Source organism: Poeciliopsis prolifica, unplaced genomic scaffold (assembly GCF_027474105.1).
Source record: "Poeciliopsis prolifica strain line A6 unplaced genomic scaffold, Auburn_PproV2 SCAFFOLD064, whole genome shotgun sequence".
In the NCBI taxonomy this organism is placed as follows: Eukaryota; Metazoa; Chordata; class Actinopteri; order Cyprinodontiformes; family Poeciliidae; genus Poeciliopsis; species Poeciliopsis prolifica.
The window spans coordinates 676,714-693,752 of NW_026562439.1; the positions used below are offsets into that span (position 1 = coordinate 676,714).

Sequence of the window (17,039 nt, forward strand, 5' to 3'; positions counted from 1 at the left end):
GTGTTGTTCTACACCTTTCTCATTTAAATGGGAAAATTGTTTTAGTTTTAATAAAATGTAAATTTTGCATAATCAATTTTAGGTGATAGGCTAATTCCTTTTAACATTCTTATTTTAACAATTAAACCATTCAATCCCTCAGACATTATCGGGGGAAAACAGTTCTGCCCGGTTCATTTAAAAGATCCTGCACACTGGGTTGGCTCAGTCAGCAGCGTCCCTCCTGAGAGCCCCGCCCACCAACTGACGCTGAACAACAACACAACGCACGCCCCTCTGAGATGCTTCCACGCACAAACCGCCGCTCTGTCAGCCTGTTGGCGCTGGACGTCATGCAGGTCTTCATGTCGTTTTAAAGTCTCATCCCTCTGAAGCAGATGTGATGCGAGTTTAGCGCTGAGCTCGCCGTCCGTCCGTCTTTCCGTCCATCAGCCGAGCCATGGCTCCGTCCCTCCTCCGAGCCTGCCGCAGTCTGGCTCTGTGGACCTGGCTGCTGTTCTTCTGCTTCGTCCAGCTGCTCTGCCTGGACTTCACGGCCGCAGAGAAGGAGGAGTGGTACACGGCCTTCGTCAACATCACCTACCTGGACCCCGTTTCCTCGGAGGTCCGGACGGAGAAGACCGAGTGCGGCCGGTACGGCGAGCACTCGCCCAAGAGAGAAGCCAGAGGTCGGGTTCTGATCCCCGGCCTCCCGCAGGACAGGCAGGGCTGCGACCCGAACGTCCGCTTTCCGCCGGTTCCCCAGGACACGGCCTGGGTGGCGCTGGTGGCTGAGGGAAACTGCACATTCAGGGAGAAAATCCGCAACGCCGCAAACAGCAACGCGTCTGCGGTTGTTATATACAACAGTGCCAACGACACCATCACGATGCCCCACTCAGGTAAGAGGACATCGGACCGGAAACGCCGAGATTTAAACAGTTTGCGGTTGATGCGGTGATGCCAGAGAAGACGGGTCTTCCTACAGGTGTCCGGCTGGTGGAGTGAGGCCTCAGAGGGCCGCTCACTAATCACTGCGTGAAACTTAGAGGGTGATTAATAGATCCTGGAGCTGGGGCCTCTGAGGTCTCCTCAATCAGTGGCATCTAATTCCTCTGGCTGAAGAACCGAATCAATGACCCGGATCCCGAAGGACAAGTTTCCTCTTAGTTCAGACGCTGACTGGAGCTGCAGGAGTCAGGTCTCAGATGGTAGATCTCATTTCCATTCCAAGAAAAAGAGAACCAGAGTAAACTCAATTACAGAGAAAAAATAATCATGTTATTAAAAACAGAGTTCTAAAATCCAGCCTGGTTCATAGTGAGAAAATAATCACCTCTTAAATAGACAGTATTATGTTGCTATGTTACATCAAATGTAACTTAAAAGAAAGTTGACTTGGTAATTTAACAACTTGAAATTGCACCTCTGTCTCTTTAAGAAGCTTCTGCTCTTTCTGACATTTCACCTTCAGCATGGCATGACAACCTTTCTACATTAAGCTGTTTACTACATTCCTTTGGGTGTTGCACTGAGAAGTAGCTCATATAATGAGCTCAGCAGGTGCTCAGTTCCACCAGGTGTTTGCTACTTGCTGCTGCCGCTAGTCTGAAGGGGCTCAGTGGGGAAAAATGTGAGGTGGACGCTTGATCTGGAAACTAACACCAAACATTTTGTATGGCAAACAGTTGCCATGGGAGATGAAAAGACTTCTCAAACATGACAGAATCAAAGCAAGACTCCAGATGTGTTTTTGATTAACATTATAACATGAAGTTAAGATCTAAAAGGTTGATTTTACATAATACTGTCTCTTTAAATCTGACTGGAAATGCCATCCGCGGCGTCAACAAGTGCAACTCCAAAATCCGGAGTTACTCTCGGTTGTTTTGGTGTTGCTGTCGCAGTTTGATTTGTTGACAGAGCTTTCTCTTCCTGTTGAACAGAAGTGCATTACCAGCCTGTTGCTGCTTTTCATAAAGGTGTGCCCATCGTTACAATTCAACTGAAACTTGGTGCTTTAAGAGTGTTTGAGCATAGGATCAGTAGAGTTCTAACATGTTGGGAGGAAAAAGCTTCAATAGTTCAATAACAATGTAATATGCACAGTGAAAACAATCTTTGCGCTACCACAGAAGATAACATGTACAGTCTTTCTCATTTCCTTTTCTTCAGCCAAACGGCACCAAAGAAAATAAATGCCGCTCCCAGATTGGCTGCTTTGCAAATATTATAATGTCAAGAAGGATTGTGCCCAACTATTTCAGCTTCTTAGTCTGCATTTTCTTTGAAAATTTTAGATATGCTCCGTGAGCAAATCTGCAAATACTGAAACACAAATAGGCAAGTGTTCATATGGAACCGTGATATTTTCATAATTAAACAAAGTTCATCTGGGTCTGTATGTGACTCTGTAAAAACATTAAATCAAACAATCGTTTGGCAATTTATGCCATACAGTATGAAACATTATTTTAAATGTGGCTGAGTATTCGTAAAATACTAAATACGAATTGGTGACTGCTATAGTTAACACATTTTCCCTTTGAGCTCATATTTCTGCCGAAAGAATCTGAAAGCTTTTTCTCATTAGTTTTGTGTCTCTTTCAGATGGTTTCCATATGATTTACTGTCAGTTCCTTTGAGGAGGACGATAAGATAAATGGCACATCACTAAGCAACTCCACAATTATTTCTGTTGACATAAAGCTCAAAGTTGGTGCATAGATTATTGTATTTTACAGAGTTTGTCCTTTAAATTACTCTGTTGAGCTGCAGAGATGCATTAATTCCCACCAGTTCCATATGGCCGTGGCCAATAAAACCTTAAATGTGCCTGTGGAGATGTTTAAAATTACAAAGGTGAAACATTAATTTGTAAACAATAACTATTCAAACACTGTCGGGGAGTCTTAATGTCCAGATAGCCACAATTAGTTATTTTGTCTGTTTAGACAAAAACAAAAGATGTGGATTAGATTACAGCAGCGGTGTCCAAACTTTTTACCAATGAATTAGGTAAAAAGTTTCAAAAATAAAGTCAAAATATGAGAAATATGAACTTTATTCTCATAATACTATGACTTCATTCTTATAATATTCTGTCTTTATTGTTGTAATTTTAATCTTATTTTTTTTCTTAGGGTGACTCTAATACGCTGTCGTATCATTGAAAATCCTTCTGGGTCACAAAAATGTAAACTTAGGGCAATTCAAAGTTCTCTACAGAAAATTATGGGGGAGACATAAAAAAAGCAACAAAAAGCTTTAAGCATCATTAAAGTTTAATCGGTTCAGTTACATCACACTCCCTCTGCATGAGAAGAAACAAATGTTAAAACTGAGATTTAAAATGCAATTTTGTCTTTGAATGTATTCTTTGATCTCTCATCAGTGATCCGGCAACAGTTTGTCAGATTCTTTGACCAAACGCAAATTGTTTTTCAGTCCTGATTTAAAGCAACCAAAAGTTTCTGAAAGGTTCAGGTTTTCAGGGATTTTGTTCCAGATGTGTGGAGCATAAAAAACTAAATGTAATCTTGTTTAGTTTTGCTCCTGGGAACACTGACCAGCAGGATCTCTGATGATGGAAGGCGGCAACATGGTTGACAAGCAACTCTGGGTATTTTGACCCAAGACCGTAGTGCTTCATAGACCAATAAAACACCTTTAAAACCTCTTACATAAACAGAAAGAGCTTTTATGAAGCCCATTTTGCAGGGCAGGGTGAGGACTCTGGCAGCAACATTCTGGCTAAGTTGTGTCTGTCTAATTAATTTTTTTGGTTTTATCTTATAGAAACCCAGTAAAAACACAACTATAGTCTTAATTTCCATTAAATTAAAGCATGCACTCATTTTTCTTCATGCTGTTTTCATATGTAAGCTGTTATTTTGGCAATATTTTTTAAGATAATAGCAGGCTGATTTAGTAACAGACTTTACATGATTGCAAGTCCGAAACAACAGGCAGTAAGTGCTGATATTTTAACTGAGCATTTCTGGTATGACTTTTGTCTTATCTGCATTGGGCTGGAGGAAATTCTGACCCATAAGCTGATGCACTGACTCACATGAGAGTAAAGCTGTGTCATAAACACAGATATGGTGAAAGATGATTTAGTCGTGTATAATCAGAGCTAAGGGGACCATATACATTTTTAAATGAAAGAGGCCCGGGGATAAACCCTTGAGGAACCTCAAATTAGATTTTTGTTTGCCAATATTTATAGTTACCAAGTGACACAAAGTAGTCACAGTCTGAAACATAAAACCTAATTCAGTTCTGCACAGTACCACAAAATCCCACAGATGTTTCCATTCAGTAAATCTATATGTAATATCCATATGGCTAAACAAAGTCACCTGTCTTGTCCATGTTGACTGCTACAAGTTTCCCGTTCATGCCAGGATCAACTCTTGGTGCTAACGTTGTATCTCATATACTTGTTCTACCTCAGAAAAGAAACAGTAAAACTTTTCAACTAAGTCTGCTTTAGTGTTTAATAAAAAAAAAAGACCTTAGTGGGATTTTTACCAGAATACCACGAGTAGCAACTGTGAACATTTTACATGAGACTCGTTACATAAAGGGAATAATCAGTGATAGACAAAAGGCACCAAAGTGCTGCAAATGTTGCTAATGTGTGGGACTCTACGCCTCGAACGCTTCAGGAAGCGTGTTTTCTCCCTGCAGGATCATTATCGGTTTGAACCCAACTTTTGTTTGGTTACGAGGCGCCGTTTATGAGGAGTGACAAATGGATGAAAAACCGCAGGGAACCTCCCAGACTGTCTGATTCTCTGTCACAGACAGGCAACAGAGGGAGTGTGATGTAACTGTGCTCCGATTGCTAAACAGTTCTTGGAATCGTTATCTGAGTTATAGAAGAAGGAGTAGAGCTTGGGTAGTCACTCAGGACGTTTCTCTCTTATCATCTTCATTTGACACATCCAGAAGTCATTGAAGTTGTAGTTCAAGGTGTTACATTAAATTAAATCGGTACATTGAAAATGTCATTTTGGAACAATGTCCTATGGTCTACTGAGACTAAAATGATCATCATAACATTTGGAGGAAAAAAATGAAGGTTTGCAAGCCTGAGAACATCATTCGCTTTTTGAAGTTCACAAAAACATGGCATCATGTAGAAAGAACATAATGTTGAAACTTCTCATGATCTCCTGCAGGAAGTTAATGCTTTGCTCTCAAATGGACAATAAGCATTCCACTAAAGCAGCTGCAACACAGTCAGTGAGGTCAATGTTTTAGAGACAACCAAGAATTAAGGAAATGTATGTAAATTTCAGATTTTTAAGAATGTTAAAATAATACACTGTGTCTGATTTCTACCATCAGTGAATCAGTTCCACTGAAAACATTTACTTCATTTTATACCAGTATATCCTAACTGCATTTCATAACTCTAAATTTTTGTACATTTTTATTTTGGTGCAAAGATGGACAGAAGCTTTGTAGTGCTGTGATAGAAAATCCTAGTTGTGCATTAATCAACAGATGGTTGCTGGCAGGAAGCTTTTAAGAGAGGATTTGGTTGAGCTTCTTCATCTAAGCTCCCAGCAATCAGCCCAAGATTTCTCACAGTGCTTTGACTGGGCCTTATAACATAATATTCATTTACATTCAGTTGGAACTCCTTCCAGGAGAAATGAACATTTTTCCTAATATTGTGAAGTCTTGTTCAACTCTTTGTTGCGCTTCATGTGTTGCACAGATACAGGCGACATTGTGGCTATCATGATCCCTGAACCTAAAGGTCGGGAGATTGTGAATTTACTGGAGCAGCGCTTTGTGGTGGTGATGCACATCAGTGTGGGAACCCGCAACCTCCAGAAATATGTGAGCAGAACTTCTGTGGTGTTTGTCTCCATCTCCTTCATCGTCCTCATGATCATCTCACTCGCCTGGCTCGTGTTCTACTACATCCAGAGGTTCCGCTACGCTAACGCTCGAGACCGCAACCAGGTATGACCGACCGCAACCTCTCACAGGATTTTGATATTATCTCAATTTTTGTAAGAGATTCATTTATGCAAGTTAAATTTCTCACACAGAAGTAAGAATAAATGTTGGACATCCATGTTTTAAGTTCTTCTATTCAAATCTGAAATGGGTGAACCACAGGGATCCACTTCAGGGCCGCTGCTCTTCTCCTTACTAATGAATGCATTTCCTTACAGATGACATAAAGATGTTCAATTCCAAATATATGTAGATGATAATGATGTAAATGTAATTATTAGAAAAATTTAGGGGCAAATGGCCTGAATCTCACAGTTTTCAATGAGCATTTTGTGTCTTTCAGTTGCACCCAAACCAAACTGCTACTTTCAGCGATTAATTTGGAGAAAATCTTTTAAGTAGCTCAAATGCAGTTCAGACTTTTTTCTTTTTTTTGATTCCCAATTGATTTTTGAAGCTTATCTTTGGAAAATGTCTTCAACAGTCATGACAGTTATGTTCACTCTAAAATTTATAAAAAGATGCAAACATTTTCAGAATGTTTAATAGCAGAGCTTAAAAGCTTATATAGACAAAATTGCGATACATTTAGCCTTCCTGTTATCTGCTGCATAACAGGCAAAACCCAAGATGGAGATAAAATCTGTTAACGTCTGTTGCAAATCTTCTAAATTAAGCAAATCAGTGAGATGCTAGTTTTCTTTGAAGCTTATTTTGTTTTTGGTGACTTTTCAAGCATATCTGCCACAGAAAGATGCCTCTGACCATTTCAGTTTGTCTTTGTGTGTTTTTTCTGCCTGTAGAGGCGTTTGGGAGATGCTGCTAAAAAGGCCATCAGTAAGCTTCAAGTGCGCACTTTAAAGAAGGGAGACAAGGTAAAGCAGATTCTGCACACTTTGTAATTAAAATGCAACAGAACGAAAAGCTAATGATTAAAACATACAGCAGCTTGTCCAGGTTTTGTTTTGATTATAATGTTTATTGAGTGTGAAACTTTGTAAGGCTGACAAATTACCAGCAATTCAAGATGTGAAGTTGAAATTTTTCCTTCAAACTGTTTTAGGTGTTTACAGGTTAAACCTCCACTTAAGTAGGAGCAAGTTTTGAAATGGTTTTTCCTGGTCTTTTTTTTTCACTTCACCATATTATGGCATTTTAGCAGGAGTGTGCTTACTGCTCTGTCTTGTTTGTGTTTAAGGAAACTGAACCAGACTTTGACAACTGTGCAGTTTGCATTGAATGCTACAAACCTAATGACGTTGTGAGGATATTACCCTGCAGGTGAGGTTGTAACCAGAGCCACCAGCCTTTAAATGTCCCACTGTTCACCATGTTTATGATGAATCTGTTTCATCTCATCTGGTCAGACATGTCTTCCATAAACACTGTGTAGATCCGTGGCTGCAAGACCACAGAACGTGTCCGATGTGCAAAATAAACATCCTGAAAGCTCTGGGAATTCCTGTAAGCTACAGTTTTGCATCATTAAACTAATGTTACTTCCTATTTAAAGGCTGGTAAGATGCTAAACACATGTTTAATCTATTCCAGTTCAGTGCTGACTGCACCAATGACACTCCCCCAGATTACGAGACAAGCATTGGGGGTCCTCTGACCAATCCCATCAGCGCTGCGAGTGAAATCACAGTCAACGAGAGTTCAGTGGTGCTGGATCCTGCAGGAAGGGTGATGGATCTGCATCAACTCCATAATTCCCAAGAAACAACGTCGCAGGCAGGACAGAGCCACATTATTGCAAGCTGTACGTCCACAGGTTACACATGCTCCATCATTTCCAACATGTCAGTGTGGAAAGGTTTTAGCCTGAGATATGGACCTGAACTCATTGTGATTGGCTCTATACCTGAAAACATCAGGGATGCAAAAAAAAAAGAATAACATTTGCTGCCACCAAGTGGCTAAAAGGTTAATTGCAAGCTGTGCAGAAGACTTGCTTTTTGATTATATAGTTTGAATGTTATCATCAGAGGCATGAATTTTATACTAAATAGTTGTAATCAGCTTTGGATGTTTGAGATGACTTGGTATTTTCTATCATTCACATAGCATCAGGCAACACGCTGTGCTAGACAGACTGCATCAACATTTTGCACACCTTAAATTCATTTTTATATTAGCTAGCAATACATTTAGCTAAGCTACAGCTAGCACAGAAGTATTAGTCAAATTAGGCTTTTTTAACTTAATTAATACTCACCAAAACAACTTTCTTATACCATAAAATGTGTTAATTTATGAACAAAGATACTCTAAGACTTAAAAATGATGATAACATGCTGTAGATGACCATGCTGGACTTTTAGGGTGATGTTGACTCACCTTTGTTTGACCCTCCAGGTGAGAACCAGCCTCCAATGAGCAGCGATTCAGACACGTCTGCTATCCTGAGTGTTGATGCTAGCGCGTCAGAAGCAGACTTTCCTTTGGAGCAGGAGCGCGATGACGCAAAGTCCAGGGACAATACATGTTGAGGAGACATTTTTCAGAAAAAATGCACAAAAGCTACACGTGAGAGATTGAGAGATTATTCAAGTCTGGTCATAAAGAAGACCCTAAAACACTCGGTTCTGTTTCACTGACTATTGACAGATTTGTCATGTTGCTTGTTGTGCTTCATGGAGACCAGACCGTGAGGAATATCTCTCACATTGTAAAACCTCAGAGCGGCTTCCCAAACTTCAAAGACAAAATGTGACGATGATGATGGAGACTGGACACAACATGGCCTCCCTAATGCATGTGTGCAGCTTTAGTCAGCATGACATCGAGGATCACTGCCAAAAACATACAGTGCACACTTGGTGCTGTGCAAAAGTGTTGAGTCGTCCCTCATGATTTCCTTCCAGCTCTATATGATTTGGATCAGCAGTTCTCCCGAGTTCCTGACGTTTCTGTCGTCTCTTTGCTTAAATTTTTTCTATTCCTTAATGACATGCTGTTCACTTCTCGTTCATGTGCTGTAGGTGTGTTTTTAGGTCTGTAAATCATTCCTTTATTTGCCTGTTTTCCCCTAATTTCTGAGCAAATGAAATATTTAGTAAGACCTTTAGAAACTCTGGAGAAAAACTGATCTGAAGCGCATTTAAAGATTGCAAGAACTGGAAATCAGCTGTGACTGAAGGCTTTTGCACAGTTCTGTAGCTCATATACCAGCAGTTTTCAGTCCAAAACAGCTGCTATTAATTCCCTCTCCAAATTTGTTAATACATCACCTGAAAACCTGACAAGTTTTTTTAAAAGGATCCAAACAAGAAGTCAGAAAATTCAAGCACACGTTTTTCTGATTTTATAAAAATAAATGTTTTTCATTTTTTAACTTTCTGTAAATCCTGTTATGGAAATAACCAAGCACAACTAGATCTCTCTATCGGCCTTTAGATTTTTGAAGTGATGTCCTGGTTGCCCTTCTGAAACTGCTGCTGATTATTCCAAAACCAGACATTAATAATCCCACAGAGTTGTGACAGATAACAGTTCAACATCACTGTTGTAATTGTTGCTGAGTTTCTGCATTGTTTACGTTTTTGAATGGAAGCACAGGTTTATGGGGCAGGTAGAGCTCAAAATGTCCCTGTTTCCAGCACTTCAATAACAAAAAAGTGACCTACAATAATCATGAAAATATCTTCAAAGATTCATTGTGATGCTGTGGACAGGAAGTTCTCCGGTAGCTGTCAGTCTTGCAACAAATCCGAAACGGCCTCTGACTGAAGACTGTTGCTGTATGACAGTCTTATGACTGTCTTGATACGCTAATAACTCAATATCTGGGCAGCTGAGACGATTCTCCACAGAAAAGTCCTGGATGACATCATCCGTTGTTAAGTACTGCTAATCCACCTCATTTGCTTTTACTCGTTAAATCTGAAAATTCTGGTTGTGAAAAGGTTTCGCAGTAGTGAAAACTTTTTACATTTTACCTTTGAGGATCAAGCAACACAAAGGCACACTGCTGCTTTTATCCACTAGAGACACAAATTCCTCTCAGAAACTGAACGAGACCAAAAATATATCTGATGGCGTGTATTGTGTAGGTTTTATTTGTTTCAGCAGATCAATATTGTGTGACAATAGAATTATGCCAGCTCCAATTTTATAATTATTTACTTTAAAATATGAAAAACTATAATCAAGTTAGATTTTAGTTAGACACATTTTGTTTAAGTTAATGTTTTGGCTCTTCAAGCAAGCAGTTTTCCAGTTATTCTTAATGGAGTTTGATCAGAAGTTCTTATTTCTAGCAACTCGGACTTTTCTCTTTGTTTCTGCAGAGTCCCGCAGGCTCTGTTGTAACAGCTGTTTGGGTCAATTGGTTCATGTTTTTACACGTTTCCCTGTTTCAGAAACCTTTGGCCTCATTGAAAAAGCCCTTGTTGTTTCTACAGGAGATTTGCTTTTGGTGTTTTAACAGCTAATGATTTGGGAATCGAAATGTTCTGCTTGGAAAGCTTTTCTAACTTACTGGCTAAGACACTGGAGATTGTTCTTTTATTGGTACACCAGCACATGTACATGTAGCAGACAGTTTCAGGATCAAAAGATCATCAATGACTGAGCATCTGCTAAACTAAATCTTTTTGTTTCAAAACCAGCCAAATATGCCAAGTTTCTCACAAAAATCCTTTTCCTTAACCTTTAAGAGAACAATGTACCAGCTATCTTTGTGAATGAATCAATGCCGATGTGTTTTTTTTAAAGAAACATGTTCATGAGCTAAGTTTGGGTGAAAATAATTCATATATCAGATTTTCTCAAACAGCAAACATGGAACAAATTCCCAGAAGAGTGATGGTGTGTCGTGTATGAGGAAGAAATTTACGTATCAGTTTGATTGGTACAAACTGTTCAACCTGTTGCTACCACCCTTCACATTTATTCTCATTCTTGATAAAGATAGAAAATCTTTCATTGAAGTAGCATAATTTCAGGAAACATTGTGATTTGTGCAGTTCCAGTTAAATTAATCTTTCTTGGCTGTGAGTGTAGGCAAGCTTAGACAAGCCATTTCCAGCTGGATAAGGTTTAGGTCACTTGAACAGCTTGTTCTCATCACTTTGTAATATTTCAGATTGGTTAAGAGAAATGGGTCTCTGTGTTACATATTTATTTCCCATGGAAAAAAGCATAAACAAAAACAGAATTCAGTTGCATGTATTTCAGAGGAATTGTTCAGGGTAAAAGTAATTTGTAACATTGGCAATTTTGTTACAAATGACCAATAATGAATGGGAATCTTTTTTTTTCTCACTAAATAAATTATCACAAATTCAGGGTTGGATACTTCTGAAAGTGGAATAAAATTACTGCAAGTAGATATTAATGTATCTTAAGCCTTTCTTCTACTGAGCGAGGGTAAAGTGTGACTGATGCTGAGTAGCAATAATAAAAGCTCAAGATACAAAGGTCAAACTCTGTAGAAACGTTTCAGGTCAGGGGTCAGCACCCTTTAAAATTCAACAAATCATTTTTGCACTTTTTCCTCCTTCGTACAATTTATTTTGAGAATTTTCCAAAAATGATAAGAAAGGTTCTATAATAGTTTTGAGTTTTCAAAGGAAAATAAGATCCATGAAAGCATGTTGGTTTTTTATTTCATATTTTAATAGAAGTTAAAAAAGGATTTCGTAAGCTTAGGGACAATAAAATATTACTACTGGTTCTGAAAGGGGCAGTTTTATGTAAAAACGACTTTTTCCAAACTTCAGAGCTTCACCCTCACAGAGCAGCCTCCCTCATTCAGCTCCTTCAGACTAGCCAGCAGCAATTAGCAAGCACCTGAGCATTTGGTAAGCCAATTTTACAAGATACTTCTCAGAGCAACGCTGGTAAATATGTTGCTAAAGAGTTAATAGAGGAGCCATGTTGTGATGACTTCCTGAAGGCAGAGAATAGTTTTTACAGGGACTCAATTTCAAGGCACTAAATTATAAAGTCAAATTTCCTTTAAGTCATATTAAATATGTATAGTATTTTTTAACAACTAAATGTAACATAGTTACTTAATTGTGCAACAAAATGGCACAAAAATTCATAGTACTGCCCCTTTAAATTACATAAAAACAGAGTAACTGGTGAAACACTGCTTAGTTATATCTGCACAAACTTATTAAGTGAAGTCTGTAATGTCTCCTGTTTGCAAAACAAATTGTGTCATAGAGCCATCAGATGTTTTCATGCATATTTATTCCAAATATGTAAATGTGGGGGTGCTAACAGCAGCAATTGGTTCATTGCAGTAAAAGATTCTAAGAGGCTCATTAGATTTGCTGAGCCGTAAAATTAGATTTGCTGAGCAGAAAATGGCGTCTGTTACTGTTTACAGGGTTTTGAGTGTCAGGCGTCCTGGGAACCGCCTGACAACAATTCAGCTGTTTGTCTCCAGATTTGTGTGATTAACTGTTAACATAAAGGAATGTATAGTTATCGATAAAAACCCTCCAAAAAACCTCTCCAAATACTAGAATCTATTTATGTTTTAATTTCAAGGAACTGTTAGAAAATGATTTTAAAATTTTGCTTCATTTGTAGATCTGTAAACTTCAGCCTTAAATCATTATTTTATTTAGATCATAGAGAGCCATTCTTGATTTTTTTTTTTTTTTTTTGTTAAAACTTTCTGTACACAGTTTTTTTGTTTTGTTTGTTTATGTGATGTGGTCTGTATGGCACACTGCCCAGGGCAGCACATAATTGGGGACACCTAAGCGCTTAACAATGTTTTTGTTTTGTTTTCTGCCAGTTGTGTCCCAAACAGGTTTCATTTTGCTTCCACCCGTGTCCCTTCAATACGAGGTAATCATTGTAGGAAAATACATCTACAAGATTTTCAGCCTCTTGTGTATTTTCCACTGTCTTTTTAATGAATTGTGGCTGTATTTGATCATCTCTGGCTCATAAATGGAATTTATGAAACGTTTATTCTGTTGTTAAATTACAAATGGAACAAAGGACATTTTAACTTTAAACTCTTGTTGGGATGGAGAAAAAGGGGGTCTGCCCTGGGCAGCATTAAAGGATGAGCCGCCACTGTCTGTACGGATGTATTTACACTCAGTCATGTTGCACTTTAACCATTCTGATGGTGGGGGAAACTTAACTTAAACTATAAAAGCACATGTGGTAGCTACAAGGGATGTGTTACTCAATGTGAGTGATTTGATGCACATGAAAATGTTCTGAGACTTTCTCTGCTTTGTGTGGTGTCGGATATAAGACCAAACATAAGTAACTCAGTTTTGCAGCGTAACGACATGGTGTTGGTTTCTTGTGCTCCACTCAGTGCATGTGTTTGAATGCATTTTGAAATAAATCAATCTGTTTTATTTTATTTCGACTTTTCTCGGGTTTTCCTTTTAAACAAGTTTTCCAGAGGAGATTATTTTCAACAGTTTTGTTCAAATAGCAGTCCAACATCACTAAATAGATTAACCACTATTTTGGCAGAAATTATCCTTCTACATAGACAAAGGCAGAAGATATTATACATGTTGGTTATAGAGTTCTCCTCAGTGAAACTAGGGTAAATAAAAATGTAGCTCCAGACAGATATTGTAGCAAAAAACTTGGTTAAAAAAGCTATTTACAGAGGAAAGGAGGTGAAGAAAACAAACTGGAAGAGGAACCACATAGAGAAGATCAGGGCTGTTAAATTAATTTTCTCATAAACTGTTAAAATATTAATAAATAGTCAAATAATACTGCATAATCTTTTCACATTGATGTGATTTGGCAGAATTCTGATAAAAATGTCTTTGATTTGATTGGTAAAGTAATATTTAAGCACACAACTGTAATTTTGAAGGTTCTGTTTATATGAGGGCCAAATAAAACCTGATGGCGGGAAAAGCCCTGAGTTTGATACCTGATGTAGGCAGATAAATCAAATAAACTTGTTAATAATCTCATGTCTTTGTTGGTTGTGGCTCTGAGTTGAGCCTTGCTCAATAGTTCTTTCATCCTAAAGAGGGCACTAAAGAGTATATAGCAGAGTTTACTTAGCTCATTAGTTTAAGTCAGGGTGAGATGAACTTTCAAAATCAATGACCTATCAGGGAATCTTTTGTTTCATTCACTGGAAGATCAAAGGTCATTTCCAGGGAATTGACGCTAAAATCCAGCAGGGCAAGTTTCCTTTAAAAGAGAGGGGGGGGTTTTAACAGTTTTGCTTTCTTTCAACAGCAAAATGAGTCTATTAAAGCTTTCAGTATAAATATTGTATCAGTTCTAGATCTGTTTCAATAAATGTTCTTGGTTTCTTTAGAAATGAAAATAAGAAAATAAAGTATGGAGGTGTAAGTGTCATGGTTTGGGGATCAGGCCATCTAAAATCAATCATATTTATACTGCTAATCATAGGGGACCTCAGGAAAAATATAATTGCTCTCATAACATGGGAAAATTGATTGTTTTAAGTGCAATTATCTGCCAGTGGAGCTAGTAGTTTTTAATCAATATTAAGGCATTATTGACTTAAAACAAGCTCCTATATCTTATGGAAAAGTTATGAGTTAGTTTTGTTTTATTTCAAGTGTACTAAAATATTTGTACTAAAAACTGGACCAAAAATACTTGGTAAGATTTTGTGTTTTTGCATCCTCAGATGTTCCTGTAGGGGGCGCTGGACAGAAGCCAAGTTGATCTTTCTAGGCTTTTAACTTTAATGTGATATTTATTCCCCTACTGACTAAATGTGCTCAAATTAAAAGTTGAATCTTCCAGAATGTGACCAGATAATACTCCCAGAATAAAAACAATCGATTTTCTTAAAGGATTTCAACACATTTCTACCATGAATAGCATCAAAATCAAAAAGTGTGGAGGGAGATGTATGCAGCAGCTTCATGTTCAGTTTTCTTTTCACCAAAAGGTAAAAACAATACATGCAGGTTTGAATCAGCAGTTCTTTTAAACTCTGTGGATTCCTGAACCAAAAAGCAAAACAATCAGGAAAGGATTTCCTTCTCGTCTCTGAAAAGAAGAAGTGAGCCAGTGTTTGCAAAGAATGGGGATGTGAGTTAGGAACCAAGAAGTGGAACAAATAGTCCTAGACGATCCATTCTCATCAGACGGCTAACGGTGAATGCTGTCAACCTTTTCTTTATGGGTATAAAATGTTTATTTTGATGTTGCAGTGAATAAAATAAAGGGAAATCCCCCGATATTCACTGACAGTCCCTCTGAGGGGCTTTTGTTACCTTAATAAAAGATTTCCTTCTATTCTCTGCCCTCAAAGCAATTCATTTCGAAACATTTAAATGTGACCAAGTTTTTGGTCTCAAAAGGTCTGATATTATTGTCAGTCCCGCCAGCCTGCAGTTCAGCCCCTTCTGCTGTAAACACACAGAGGGGGGAAACCAAAGCACAGGTACAGTATGGTGAATTACTCATTTCTTCCTCTGCCTCAGCAGAACCATCATCTGTAAGCCTGTCAGCCCTGAGAGTCTGCGGCGTGGAGACTCGGAGTGGTTCATTGAAGGGGAAAGTTCGTAAACAACCACCTGAAGCCGGAGCTGAGTCAACCGACGAGTGAGCAGCTGCTCCCCCATCGTTCTGTATCCTGTTTTTGAGGCCACACAGAACAGGAAGCAAAGCAAAGCTGTTCTCAGGATGTGTGCATGTTGGGCGCTCAACGGTCTGCACTCCCAAACTCTGACTTTATTCACTGAAATTTTGAGGCATATGTGATTCTGGGGCACACAGTGGTTGGTGGTTAGAGTGTCACCTCAAAGCAAGGTCTCTGGTGAAAATCTCTGCAGAGTTCTGCTCAACCCTGAACTCTGAGCTCCAGGTCACCCAGAATTTAGATTTAGCTGCCTTGTAAAAGGAGTTTTTCCACATTTCTTCATTTTTTCAACCATAAACTTGAGGAATTTATATTAAAGTGGAAGTGCTTTTTTGTATATTCCGTCTCCCTCGGTCACAAAACCAAATCATATGCATCTACACTCTGAAAAACTGAATTTCTGTCTAATTTCTAATGCAAGTATTTTAATACACTTCAAATAACACAAAAATAACTTAAAAAAACTTTTTAGCAACACATAGGATCTTGGTTAAGTCAATAATTCCTTACTATTGATCATTTAAAAAAGTGATAATTCCACTGGCAGATTTTTTCCACTTAAAACATGGCTAAAATGTCTTTTTTTGACAAAAGTTAGGAATAGGAAGTAGCACTTTGTTAAAAAAATAAAAATTAAGGAATTAAGGATGTTTTGGTCATATAATTATTTGTTAGATTTGTCTTATTTCAAGTGCATTGATATATTTGCAGTAGGAATGACACAATAAACACTTGTTTTTGCAGTGTGGCACCAACCAATGCTCACAACAAATATATTTGTGTTGCGTAATTAGAACAAGTTATGCGTAATCAAACCCAAACTGTTTTTTGGGTTAAGAATCAGCAAAATGATTTTTTAAGACATTTTCACAAAAAGTGTGTTTTCACCAACAAATCCACCTCTAACAATAATAAACACAGTGACGCAAATTGCTCACAAAAGGTTCGTTTCGTAACATAAATCTCCACGCACGGCTTTTAGTCAACACAAGGAGTTTTCTGTGACTGGCAAGATGAGCGTGTAAGTTTGGAAAACGCGTTTTCCCATGCATGTTACCACAGCGACAGAGGAAGCCTTTCTGCAGGGAGTTGATTAATGTATGACTTGGAACAGAGAAATGGCCAGAGACGATCAGAAACATCATGAGTCGGATATCAGTGTGACCTGCGGTTGTTTTCGCATCACTGAAAGAACAAACTAATAACATTTTGTTCCTTCTTACATACGAGTTAAAAAGAACACACCAAAACTAAACTGCTTCAGTTTTAAGGGGACGCAATCCGCTCACGCTCCTCTGCCTCATGCGCGCTGACGACATGCGAGCGCGGTATGGAAAGAGGTTTGAGCATTTATTCGACTTAAAGAAAGACGTCCCTTTATTGCTTTGGATTTTTGGAGAGCAACGTGGACTCGAAACCACCAGGAAATCTGGATATTTAAGGTTGTGAATTAGTGTCACACACCCAGAGCTGTTCATCAACTCAAATACATGTT

General features: G+C 38.4%; 1 protein-coding gene across 1 annotated transcript; it reads left to right on the forward strand.

Annotated features, from left to right (window-relative positions):
* Window positions 1–257: 257 nt before the first annotated feature.
* Window positions 258–13,309, forward strand: rnf150a (ring finger protein 150a). Its single transcript, XM_055019853.1, has 7 exons — window positions 258–881; window positions 5,714–5,964; window positions 6,765–6,836; window positions 7,160–7,242; window positions 7,329–7,425; window positions 7,513–7,723; window positions 8,320–13,309. Exons 1-7 carry the CDS (start codon window positions 440–442, stop codon window positions 8,451–8,453), a joined length of 1,290 nt encoding a protein of 429 aa, XP_054875828.1. The 5' UTR covers window positions 258–439; the 3' UTR covers window positions 8,454–13,309.
* Window positions 13,310–17,039: the final 3,730 nt, after the last annotated feature.

What these genes read in the sequence shown, in the direction of transcription:
- rnf150a (XM_055019853.1), top strand. Translation starts at nt 440, where the DNA reads ATGGCTCCGTCCCTCCTCCGAGCCTGCCGCAGTCTGGCTCTGTGGACC. An exon ending in TGAAAGCTCTGGGAATTCCT is followed by an intron (nt 7,426 to 7,512) that starts GTAAGCTACAGT and finishes AATCTATTCCAG; the next exon opens with TTCAGTGCTGACTGCACCAA. An exon ending in GAGCCACATTATTGCAAGCT is followed by an intron (nt 7,724 to 8,319) that starts GTACGTCCACAG and finishes TTGACCCTCCAG; the next exon opens with GTGAGAACCAGCCTCCAATG.